This window comes from Zingiber officinale, chromosome 9B, assembly GCF_018446385.1.
Source record: "Zingiber officinale cultivar Zhangliang chromosome 9B, Zo_v1.1, whole genome shotgun sequence".
In the NCBI taxonomy this organism is placed as follows: domain Eukaryota; kingdom Viridiplantae; phylum Streptophyta; class Magnoliopsida; order Zingiberales; family Zingiberaceae; genus Zingiber; species Zingiber officinale.
The window spans coordinates 108,701,316-108,714,259 of record NC_056003.1 but is presented as its reverse complement, the minus strand read 5'-3'; the positions used below and the strand labels follow the sequence as shown (position 1 = coordinate 108,714,259).

At 41.3% G+C, this 12,944-nt stretch overlaps 1 protein-coding gene across 1 annotated transcript; it reads left to right on the top strand.

Annotated features, from left to right (window-relative positions):
* Window positions 1–10,970: 10,970 nt before the first annotated feature.
* On the top strand, window positions 10,971–11,690 carry LOC122023284. Its single transcript, XM_042581346.1, has 2 exons — window positions 10,971–11,180; window positions 11,241–11,690. Exons 1-2 carry the CDS (start codon window positions 10,971–10,973, stop codon window positions 11,688–11,690), a joined length of 660 nt encoding a protein of 219 aa, XP_042437280.1.
* The last annotated feature ends 1,254 nt before the right edge of the window (window positions 11,691–12,944 follow it).

Genomic DNA, 12,944 nt, shown 5'->3' with positions numbered 1-12,944 from the left:
CATGGTTGATCTAATCTAACCATTTGATTCAAGCCAACTTAATATAATGAATCTAATTCATTAAATTAAGTTGATTTAATGAGTCATAATCAAAATTAGACTCATTGAATACATGAATCCACTTGAGTCCAACTCAAGTTAGCCCAATTAGGATTACTCTTAATCCAATTTGATTCATCAAATGAATCTAATCCTCTTGGTTCATCATATGAACCTAATCTCCATCTAATTGTCCTTAGTGTGTGACCCTATAGGTTCTTGTAATGTTGGCAATGCCCTAAACCCATTTAGGAGCATAAGTAATGAGCGGTATCTAGCAATACATCATTACTACCCAAGTTACAAGAATGTTGAGATCCAACATCACCTTGTGACTACTAATTGTGACTCCTCACAATATATGACATGTGTTCTTCTATCCTAGACATCTAGATTGATCAATGTGAGGCATAGACCGTGTCATCCTCTAATCAATCTAAATCTTGAACTCCAAGTAGACTCACTCGATCAAATGAGCTCAACATCTCATGTTGACTCATTTGGGCATGGCCATGCACTTCGTGGTCTAACTCTATCAAGAATACCGATGTCACTCCCGTCATATGGGAGGGATAGATCCCATCTACATCACTCACATCCCTCTACATAATTTGTTATATACCCAGTAATCGCCTTTATAGTCCACCCAGTTACGGGTGACGTTTGACGAAACCAAAGTACATAACTCCTTATGTAGGGATATATGGTGACTTCAGGTCTAAGGACTAGTAGTCATATTAATAGCCACATGAGAAAGTATATGACACTCATATAACGATCCATGATACTTTCTCATAGCGGGTCATTCAGTATACATTCTCTAATGTATACCCATGTGTCAACTTGATATCTCTATATCCATGACTTGTGAGATCAAGTAATCGAGTTGACCTACATGCTAGTCTTATTGCATTAACATTGTCCCTGAATGTTAATACTCGACTAGGAATGATTAAGAGTAGTGTTCCCTATATCATCTCACTATCGGTTCAACTAACCGATTGATATAGGTGAGAACCGTCTACTCAAGGACATTATTATACTTAGTTTATTTGGCACCAATACAAGTAAGTATAATAACCAAAATCAAAATACCTTTATTTATATAGAATATGATATAATAAGTCCAAAATATAATCATCAAATGATTGGCTCTAGGGCTCTAGCTAACAATCTCCCACTAGCACTAGTGTCAATCAGTGTAGGCTCTAAGCCCAAATGACCTAGTGTGACCATCATGCTTCTTCTGTGCCAAAGCCTTGGTCAAGCGATCTGCGATGTTAGCCTCTGTAGGTACTCTGCAAATCTTTACATCTCCTCTCTTGATGATCTCTCGAATGAGATAGAAGCACCGTAGTATGTGTTTGGTCCGCTGGTGTGAGCGAGGTTCCTTCGCCTGTGCTATAGCTCCATTATTGTCACAATAGAGCTCAATGGAGTCAGCAATGCTAGGAACCACCCCAAGTTCAGTGATGAACTTGCAGATCCAAACTGCCTCCTCTGCTGCCTCTGATGCAGCCATGTACTCGGCTTCTGTTGTAGAATCAGCTACTGTATCCTGCTTCGAACTCTTCCAGCTGACAGCACCACCATTAATGCAAAATACGAACCCTGACTGCAATCTATAGTCATCATGGTCGGTCTGCAAGCTAGCATCACTGTAACCCTTTACAACTAGCTCATCATTGCCTCCATATATCAAGAAATATTCTTTAGTCCTTCTTAAGTACTTAAGAATATTCTTGACCGCTATCCAGTGACTTTCACCTGGATCTGACTGGTATCTGCTCGTCATGCTCAAAACATATGAGACATCAGGTCGAGTACATAGCATGGCGTACATGATCGATCCTATGGCTGAGGCATAAGGGATCTGATCCATGCGGTCTCTCTCCTCTCTAGAAGAGGGCCCTTGAGTCTTCGAAAGACTCACGCCATGTGACATCGGCAGAAATCCCTTCTTGGAGTTCTGCATGGCAAACCGTAGGAGTACCTTGTCAATGTATGTACTCTGACTTAGGCCAAGCAATCTCTTAGATCTATCTCTATAGATCTGTATCCCTAGAATACGGGATGCCTCACCTAAGTCCTTCATTGAGAAGCAACTCCCTAGCCAGGTCTTGACAGACTGAAGCATAGGGATATCATTCCTAATGAGTAATATGTCATCCACATACAATATGAGGAAGACAACTATATCCCCTACAACCTTCTTGTAGACACAAGGCTCATCTTCGTTCTTGATGAAACCAAACTATTTGATTGCATCATCGAATCAAAGATTCCAGCTCCGAGAAGCTTGCTTTAGTCCATAAATGGACCTATGCAACTTGCATACTCTGCTAGTATGCTGTGGATCTACAAAACCCTCAGGTTGTGTCATGTACACATCCTCGAGTAGGTTTCCATTCAGAAACGCGGTTTTGACATCCATCTGTCATATCTCATAGTCATGGTAGGCTGCAATAGCAAGCATGATCCGAATGGACTTAAACATCGCTACTGGAGAAAAGGTTTCATCATAGTCAATACCATGAATCTGCTTGAAACCTTTAGCTACCAAGCGACCCTTATAGATAAGTCCATCCATATCAGTCTTTCTCTTAAAGACCCACTTACACCCAATGGGTTTTACCCCTTCAGGTGGATAAACCAAAGTCCATACTTGGTTGGTGTACATGGATTTCATCTCGGATCTCATGGCCTCTAGCCATTTCTCAGAATCTGGTCTCACCACAGCTTCCTGATAGGTGGTAGGCTCTTCCTCTATGAGCACAACGTCATCATGGTCAGACAAGAGAAATGAGTATCTCTCAGGCTGACGACGTACCCTATCAGACCTGCGAAGAGGTATGTCTACTTGAACTGGTTGTTGTTCCTCAACTCCTTGTGGAACAACATCATCCACAACACTTTGTGGTTCCAGTTCAATTTCCATCGAGGCATCAGTGCTATTGTTCGCATCTTGAACTTCTTCAAGATCGAACGCGCTCCCACTAGTCTTTCTAGAAACAAAGTCCCTTTCTAGAAAGACCCTAGTCTTTGCCACAACTACCTTGTGCTGACTGGGAATGTAGAAGTAATATCCCTTAGTTTCCTTGGGATGTCCAATAAAGTAGCACTTGTCAGCTTTGGGTCCTAATTTGTCTGAGACTTGACGTCGAACGTAAGCCTCACAACCCCAAATCCTCATGAAAGACACCTGGGCATCTCTCCCAGTCTATATCCTAGATGGTGTCTTTATCACGACCTTGGATGGAACTCGGTTGAGTATAAAAGCTGCCGTGTCTAGAGCATAGCCCCAAAGGTATGTCGGAAGATCTGTGTGACTCATCATCGATCGTACCATATCTAATAGGGTACGATTCCTCCTTTCGGATACACCATTCCACTGTGGTGTTCCAGGAGGAGTGAGTTGGGATAGAATCCCACACTCAGCTAGGTAGTCACGGAACTCATGGCTAAGGTATTCTCCACCTCGATCTGATCGAAGTATCTTAATACTCTTGCCAAGCTGGTTCTGTACTTCATTCTTGAATTCTTTGAACTTTTCAAAGGATTCAGACTTATGTGTCATCAAGTACACATAACCATATCTACTGAAGTCATTAGTAAATGTGATGAAGTATCTATAACCGCCTCTAACAGCGACATTGAAAGGGCCACATACATCACTATGTATAAGTCCTAACAAATCACTCTCACTGTGCCCACTAAAGGAGTCTTGGTCATCTTGCCTCGTAGGAATGACTCGCATACCTCATATGATTCAAAATCAAATGAGTCCAAGATACCATCCTTATGGAGCGCTTGCCATTTATATGACCTAAGCGACAGTGCCGAGGTAGGTTTGGTTCATGTCATTTGACTTGAACCTCTTGGTATTTATGTTATAGATAGGGCTCTCAAGGTCTAGAATATAGAGTCTGTTTATCGAGGTGCACTACAATAGAACATATCGTTTAAAAGACGGAACAACATTTGTTCTTTATTGTAAACGAGAAACCTTTCTTGTCCAAACAAGAAATTGATATAATGTTCTTATTTAATGCAGCACATAACAACAATCGACTAACTCTAGTACAAGCCCTGAGGGCGGAGATAGAAAGTAAGTCCCTAGAGCAAAGCAAGAACCCGTGCTCCATTGCCTACTCGTAGGTCTCGCCTTTGTCAATGCCCTGCTATTTCTCAGCGCCGCACATCAAGACAAATGTGAGAAGCACATCCAGATCTAATACCCATGATGTAGAAATAGATAGATTGACTTCTATAACATATATACCAAGTGGAAGTCTCTCTGCTTCTTCTTAAGATCCTCCAAGTATACCTTGCGCTCCTCTTCCAAAGGTCTTGGCCCCGACCGAGTGGAAGTGTAGCATCCTGGCGACCCTCCTTAGGCTTCAGCCTTGCCTTTGCCCTTGGCTTGGGACTTTCCTTGCCTTTGGGCTTGCCTTGCCCTTATGTTTCGAACCATAAAAATGTTGGGCTTCGCCTTCTTAAGGTTTAGCTCAATAGTTCTTAACATGCTAAGCGGCTCTGACTTGTCAATCTCGCTCATATTGTAGTTTAGAATGAATTGATTGTAGCTATCCAGCAAGGATTGCAAGATCAGGTCAGTGGCCGATCTTGGCCAAGAGGGAACCCCAACCTTTGTAGGTTCTCTATGTACCCAATCATTTTGAGTACATATGGGCCTACCGGAGCCCCGTCGACATCTTGCACTGAAATAGTGCCCTTGAGATCTCAAATCTCTCATGCCTCGCTTGACCTTGAAATAATTGACGAAGATGTTCAACTATCGTAAGCGCCCATTAACTCGTGTTGCTTCAGCTCGAGTTCATGGTCATGAGCATTAGACAAGACACATCTAATGCGCCATCTTGATGCTTCTTGAAAGCATCTCGGTCCGCGCGGCAGTGGCAGGAGGAGCCTCCTGAATGGGCTGCTCCAACGTACAGCTTACGCTCTTGGGTGAGAACTATTCTCGTGTTCCTGTACCAGTCCAGGTTTGTCCGCTGAGCTTGTCCTTCTCGAGGACAGATCGCAGGGAGAAGGTGTTCGTGTTCGACGTCATGGCAATTCTACAACAGAAATAAATGCAGAAATAAGTATCATATTCTTAATCATTTAATTAGGCCTTTAATTAAATGATGCTCCCACTGAATTCTATAATTCATGTGGGACAAGATCCACATCATACTAACCCTTGAGTTAGCTTTGGCTAATATGCCCAAGACTGAGTATGATCGGTAGGTAACGATTACCAATTACATCTCTATGCAACTCTTGTTTATAGAATCAAAATCCGCATTTATATTAAAACTCGAGTTAGCTTTGGCTAATATGCCCGAGAGTTAATATATATGTAATTTTGACCTAACTTTCCAACCGTTGGAAGAATGCCTATAGTTATACTCGATCAAACCGAGTTAACTAGGAATACTCAATCTAATTGAGTTGTACTCACCCATGCGTTGATAGGCGGGACCAAGATTATCCCTCCGTACCCTACCAAGATAGTATGTGTTGCTCTGCTTTGGCAGATTCAACAACTACATGCGATCGAGGTAGTAGTAGGTATCACGGCATGGTAGGCATTAGAGTTGACGTGACTTAGATCTAATCTAAATGATGATGCGTATCAAATACTTGATTTAGATCTAATCTAATCGTGGGGTGCATCATGTGCACGACTTAGATCTAATCTAATTGTTAGGCACTAATTAATTACTTAATTAACTAGCATGCATCACATACACACAAAAGCAATTAATTAAATTAATTTGTGATTTAGTCATGGCCCTACTACGATCTTCTCAAGCCAATGAGAAGATCGGATGGTCAACCTAAGGTCAACAGCTTCTCAAGCTTCTTCCTTTGACCACCTTGTGTTGCTCGCGCCCTCCTTGTAACTCCGTCTCGTGTGGACCTTCAACCGCTTCAAAATTACTTTACAATTTTGAAACTCGAGTTACATTCGAGTCTAAATCTAATTTACAACCAGAATATAAGAGAAAGGCACGACGCGCAGGTCGCGAAAATAAAATAAAAATAAAATACAAGCACGCACATCACATAACGGCACGCAGGCCGTATTATGAATTACAACACAATTGTCCAATCGAATTGTGTCTTTGGGCCATGACTTTCACAAAAATAATATATAATTCAAAATTATTTATTTTTCATAATTTTCTGTAATTTTTCATAATTTTACAGATTTTATGAGTAAATTTTTCCCGGCGGTCCCGATTAGCGATTTCGGGCGCAATCGCGGAGCAAATCCCCTTGCGGGGTTAGGGGTAGTACCTCTACCCGTGATCTAACCATCGCGAGTTGCTCCTAAGTGATCCAAGAGCGCCTTAGCCCGCTGTCCCAAAAGATTTTGGGTCGAAACATTACCGTTTTTGGAAAAACTTCTCGGTAGTCGAAGCCTACAAGTGCCGAAACACTTGTGCTTCACTTCTACGCGAAAATTACCCATTAAAACTATAAAAAAATGAATTTACAGAAAGTTTACAGATCTATATTTTTCATAAAAATATGAATCTAAACTCGTACTCTCTTCGCACGTGGCTCTAATACCACTGTTGGGTTTTTCGGGCCGCGAAAACCGCGTTTTCGCATCGCGGAAACCCTGAATCACCCTAGCCAACGGATCTCGTGCGAAGAAAAGATTTAAAACAAAATTACGAGTATGAGTTTCTCCTTAGATCTACTCCTAGATCTACATGAAAAGAGTTATACCTTTGAAGCGAAGCCCTTCCCGTTCCCGCTCGTCCAAACGGTGCCGGATCTCAAGAGTATCAAGATAGATACTCCTCTAGAAGTATCCACACGGACAACTTAGGTGGAGAAGACCTAAACAAAGGTGTGCTAGCACCTTGATAGGTCACGGCAAGAAGAGGAGAGGGAGAGGAAGAGAGCTCCAAGAGGAAGAAGAAGGAATAATGCACTTGAAATGAGGAAAATCAATTTTATTCCCATTCAAAAGTGGCCGGCCACTTTCAAGTTGTGTAACTCCCGAAAAATTACATTAAGTGCAATTAATGTGAAGCTATTAAAGAAAATGGCTTTGTAACTTCCATGAGGTGGCACCCATGATGATGTGGAGTAACATCATTAGTCCACATCAATGACAACTCACAGTGAGGTGGCATAAAGTCAAGTCAAACTTGACTTTTAATCTTCCTCTCAAGTCAAGTCAAACTTGACCAAATCTCTTCCATGGTTGATCTAATCTAACCATTTGATTCAAGCCAACTTAATATAATGAATCTAATTCATTAAATTAAGTTGATTTAATGAGTCATAATCAAAATTAGACTCATTCAATACATGAATCCACTTGAGTCCAACTCAAGTTAGCCCAATTAGGATTACTCTTAATCCAATTGGATTCATCAAATGAATCTAATCCTCTTGGTTCATCATATGAACCTAATCTCCATCTAATTGTCCTTAGTGTGTGACCCTATAGGTTCTTGTAACGTTGGCAATGCTCTAAACCCATTTAGGAGCATAAGTAATGAGCGGTATCTAGCAACACATCATTACTACCCAAGTTACAAGAATGTTGAGATCCAACATCACCTTGTGACTACTAATTGTGACTCCTCACAATATATGACAAGTGTCCTTCTATCATAGACATCTAGATTGATCAATGTGAGGCATAGACCGTGTCATCCTCTAATCAATCTAAATCTTGAACTCCAAGTAGACTCACTCGATCAAATGAGCTCAACATCTCATGTTGACTCATTTGGGCATGGTCATGCACTTCGTGGTCTAACTCTATCAAGAATACCGATGTCACTCCCGTCATATGGGAGGGATAGATCCCATCTATATCACTCACATCCCTCTGCATAATTTGTTATATGCCTAGTAATCGCTTTTATAGTCCACCCAGTTACGGGTGACGTTTGACGAAACCAAAGTACATAACTCCTTATGTAGGGATCTATGGTGACTTCAGGTCTAAGGAATAGTAGTCATACTAATAGCCACATGAGAAAGTATATGACACTCATATAACGATCCATGATACTTTCTCATAGCGGGGCATTCAGTATACATTCACTAATGTATACCCATGTGTCAACTTGATATCTCTATATCCATGACTTGTGAGATCAAGTAATCGAGTTGACCTACATGCTAGTCTTATTGCATTAACATTGTCCCTGAATGTTAATACTCAACTAGGAATGATTAAGAGTAGTGTTCCCTATATCATCTCACTATCGGTTCAACTAACCGATTAATATAGGTGAGAACTGTCTACTCAAGGACATTATTATACTTAATTTATTTGGCACCAATACAAGTAAGTATAATAACCAAAATCAAAATGCCTTTATTTATATAGAATATGATACAATAAGTCCAAAATACAATCATCAAATGATTGGCTCTAGTGCTCTAGCTAACACCCGGGCAGCTCCTCAGTAGACCAGGCAAAGACATCCCGGTTGCGGATCAGACACTGAATGCAGCATGAACACCTCCATCTTGCATCCTTTGATTTTTCCGAGCCTCCACTCGGACCATGTCTATATAGCACCTATGAGAAACCCTCTGCTCCCATTTAACTTCCCCGACCTGCTCGCTTACGGGAAATTTGATTTTTTGATGGAAGGTTGAAACAACAACCCTAAATTCATGCAGGGCAGGCCTTCCTAAAATGACATTATAAGATGAAGGGGAGTCCACCACTATAAAAGTGCTCCTCCTTGTGTACACCAGTGACTCGGTGCCCAAAGATATGGCCAGCTTAATCTGACCCATAGGCTTCACTTCATTGCCTGTAAATCCGTATAGAGATGTGGCCACCGGCTGGAGTTCAGCAGCATCAATCTGCATTTCTTCGAAGGCGGTCCTAAATAGAATGTTGACCGAGCTCCCGGTGTCGACAAAAACCCAAGCCACTCGGCTATTAGCAATGATGGATTTGATGATGAGGGCATCGTCATGAGGCAACTCCAGGCCCTCCAGGTCTGCCAGCTCGAAGCTAATAACAGGGCCGACAGCTTGCTCTTGACTGCATCCAACGACATGAACCTCCAAGTGACGGACATGAGAATTGCGTGCTCTTCCTGAATCTCCGTCAGTTGGCCCCCCAGAAATCATGTCAATCTCTCTGACGGCCGCATTACCCCTATTCTCTGCTTCACGTGATCCCTCTGGCTCTTTCTCCCGACCAGGTTGATGAGCACTAGGTCCTGCTGGGTCGAGACGAGATTGCCCGGCCTATCCAATCGCGCCCCTTTGTTCCTCCATCATCTTGATCAATTGAGGGGCTAGCTCCGGCGGAGGTAAACCCATCTCGGCAGCCCGCTTGGAGTCTCGAGCGAACTGGAAACAATGATTAGTATCATGCGTACATGACAGATGATAAGTACAATACCGATTATTCCATGGTCCGGGTCGGGGAGCATGCACAGCGGCAACTCGAGGAGCGGGTCTGATCTCCGGCCCAGGATGGAAAGCAGGTCTAGCTTCCCGTGCGCGTGGCAGAGGTTGAGGAGGTGGTTGAGGTATTCTTCTTTCCTTCTTGTTGGTAGAGGAGGGTGGTCTTTCAGCTTTCCTCCTAGCTACTTGCGCTTCTTCCACTTTGATATAGGAGGTAGCTTTTTTCACCATCTCATCAAAATTCTGAGCAGGATTTTTGATGAGATCTCTGAAGAATTCTCCCTCTCCCAATCCATGAGAGAAGGCGCTCATCAGAATTTCTGAAGTGGCAGTGGGTACATCCTGAGCCACTTGATTAAAGCGGTTAATATAACTCCTTAAGGGCTCAGTCGGTCCTTGCTTCAGAGCGAAGAGACAATGGTCTGTCTTCTGATACTTCTTACTGCTAGCAAATCGACGCAGAAAAGTCGTCTTGAAGTCCAAAAAACAGGTGATGGACCCTTGAGGTAGCCCATCAAACCCCCCACCGGGCTCTGGTTAGCATGATTTCTGACTGGCCACGAAGGCTTGACTTTTGACCTCTTTGACCTCTATGTCAGCATGATTTCTGACCGGCCACGGAGGCTTGACTTCTGACTTTCCTGACCTCCGGGTCAGCCTGACTTCTGACAGACCACGGAGGCTTGACTTCTGACTTTCCTGACCTCCAGGTCAGCTTAACTTCTGACCGGCCACAGAGGCTTGACTTCTGCCCTTCCCGATCTCCAAGTCAGCTTGACTTTTGACCCTCTTGTGATATTGACTCATAACCACATTATCCTTCCGACCCCACAAACATGCACCGTATCATCAGTTATTATAATTATGCACTTATAATGGTACAACAGTTAGAGCATCTACAATGCTCGTTAATAGAGGGTGTTATAATACCCCTTGGTGTTAAACATCCATTATTGTGGAGGGGTGTTATAATACCCCCACTTTGAACGCGTTTAATTACAACTTGGGCTGGCCCACCCCACGTATGTTTTTTTTAAAAAAATATTTATTAAAAAATTAAATTTTTTGAATTAATAATTGAATAAAACGGTTAGTTTTTTAATGGCTAGTTCAAAATTCTATCTATAAATATCCACCAATGTGTATATATATTTTCATTCCAACTCACTACTCTCTCCAATTCTACTCTCTAAATATTCTCCCCATCTATTTTTTAAGTTCCTACAATCTTATTTTCTATCCAAAATGGATGAAAATAATAGGCATTTTTGTATAAATTTCTTAAATTCTACAAACAACTAGCAAGAATATTCATCTTCCCAAAATCAACAAATTCCACCAAATTATCAATACCCACATCCATTTCCAAATATGTCGTTTCCTCCACAAAATCTTTAAAATTTCCAAGGTTTTGGAAATTCTATGAATCATCTGAATTATGGCTCGACCCTCGAGGTCCATATCAACCGCTTCCAACTAAATATTGGCAAAACATGAGACATCCGTATTTCATGATGTCGGTTGTTCATGGATATGGTACCCTGCACACAACTAGTATGTCTTTCACTCCTTCGATATCAAATGAATCTGCAACTCCGACTTTTGTCCCGGAGACTCAACTTTCCAACCGTGAATCCCTAATTGAGGTGGACAATTTTGAAAAAGCTGTTTCAAATGTTGAGGGTACAAGAAAGCGTTCAAGTTGGACAAAGGTTGAAGACGAGGTCTTACCAAGAAGTTTTGTCATTATCAGTGATGATCCAATAATTGGCAATGATTAAAAGGCGGATGCTTTTTGGGGGCGTGTTGCAAGCTACTACAATGAGAATCATCCCCCAGGTTCAAACAACAGAAGTATAAATGTTATATGGTCACATTGGCACAATACAATCCAAAAGAAGGTATATCGATTCAACACAAATTATAATAGTGTTTATAGTTCATATCGAAGTGGTCACAGTGATGAAGATATATTGAGGTTTGCGTATGAAAAATATCGATCAGAAAGCAATGGCGTTGCATTCAATCTTGAGCATGTGTGGAGAATTGTCAAAGACTATCCAATGTTTACTCCACAGTTTGCTGATCACTTTGTGGCCACAAAGAAGATGAGGACCTCAGAATTGGGAGCAAGCAACACCTCCTCCAACCAAGATGTGATTATAAACCTAAATGATGAAGATACTCATCCAATGGGACAGAAGGTAGCAAAAAAAAGGGAAAAGAAAAAGTAAAATCAGTCATAGAGGATCTGACAGTAAACTATAATAATATTTTTACAAAGTTCACTAAGTACACAAGAGTGAAGAAGTTCGAAGTCGATCTGAAATAAAAACAACTCGAAGTAGAGGAGATTAAGGCAAAAGCTGTCGTGTCTAAATCTGAAGCTAAGAATCGTCGCTTGAAGTTGAAGGAGTACGAAATATTGAACAAAGACACCTCGTAGATGATAAAGGAGTGGCTTATCATACATGAATGTCTATGCCAGGATATTAGGTCGAGATAGAATATCTAAATTGTTTACTCAACGTTCATTTTCTAGTATTATTGTATTTTGAAGTGATTATAAATTTTAATTATTGTATTTCTCATTTCGATTAATGTGATTTTCAATTATTATAATTTTATAAAATAGTTGTTGTAAACTAGCCATTGGAAACTGTTGGTGCAATCGACCTCTAAGGTTTTAATGTTCGACAAATATGTTTAAGTAAGTTTAATGGAGCTTGATCATGGGAAGTCCTAGTCGTGGCTAGGCAAGGGTGGGAAGTCAACCGAGTGACTAGTCATAACTGCGGTTAGGCAAGAGAAGTCCTAGTTGCAGGCTAGGTAAGGAAAATCTCGGTAGATCATGGAAGCCAGGTGGATTCGATAGGTCTGGAGGACCTAATCCCTGGGTAGTCAATACTGATGCAAGGAAAATCTTGGTAGATTATGGAAGCCAAGTGGATTCGATAGGTCTGGAGGACCTAATCTCTAGGTAGCCGAATACTGAGTCTTGGTGAGTTAAGCCAAGTGGAGAAAATCCCAGGGGGTGGTAAGCTTAGGTTTTGGCGAGTGAAGCCAGATGGTGAAAATCCTAGGGCGAGATAACCTTAGGTAGCGAGAAGTCTTGGAGGAGTGAACTCCAAGCTGTTAGGATGTATACCAAAAGCCTAGTTTTTTGTATGAACATTTATTTTGAAATGAGAATCACATTAGTCAAATGTCTGCATTTAGTTAAATGTAGTTGTCCATTTAATTTATATTGTAGATAACAAGGTGTGTGGTGTCACACAGAAGATAATGTTATCAGTTCCTTATAAATTATAAATAGTAGCTCACAACCAAGATGGATTGGGATAAACCATTGGAATGGTTGTAGTGCGATTTGGTATTAGTTTATCTTGACTATAAAATTACACTAGTACACTATGTGTGTATTGAGTAGGATCATCTGAGGTTGTTCCTTTTATACTGACTGCATAAAAAATAAAACCTCTGTTATT

What these genes read in the sequence shown, in the direction of transcription:
- LOC122023284 (XM_042581346.1), top strand. Translation starts at nt 10,971, where the DNA reads ATGTCGGTTGTTCATGGATATGGTACCCTGCACACAACTAGTATGTCT. An exon ending in GGACAAAGGTTGAAGACGAG is followed by an intron (nt 11,181 to 11,240) that starts GTCTTACCAAGA and finishes AATGATTAAAAG; the next exon opens with GCGGATGCTTTTTGGGGGCG.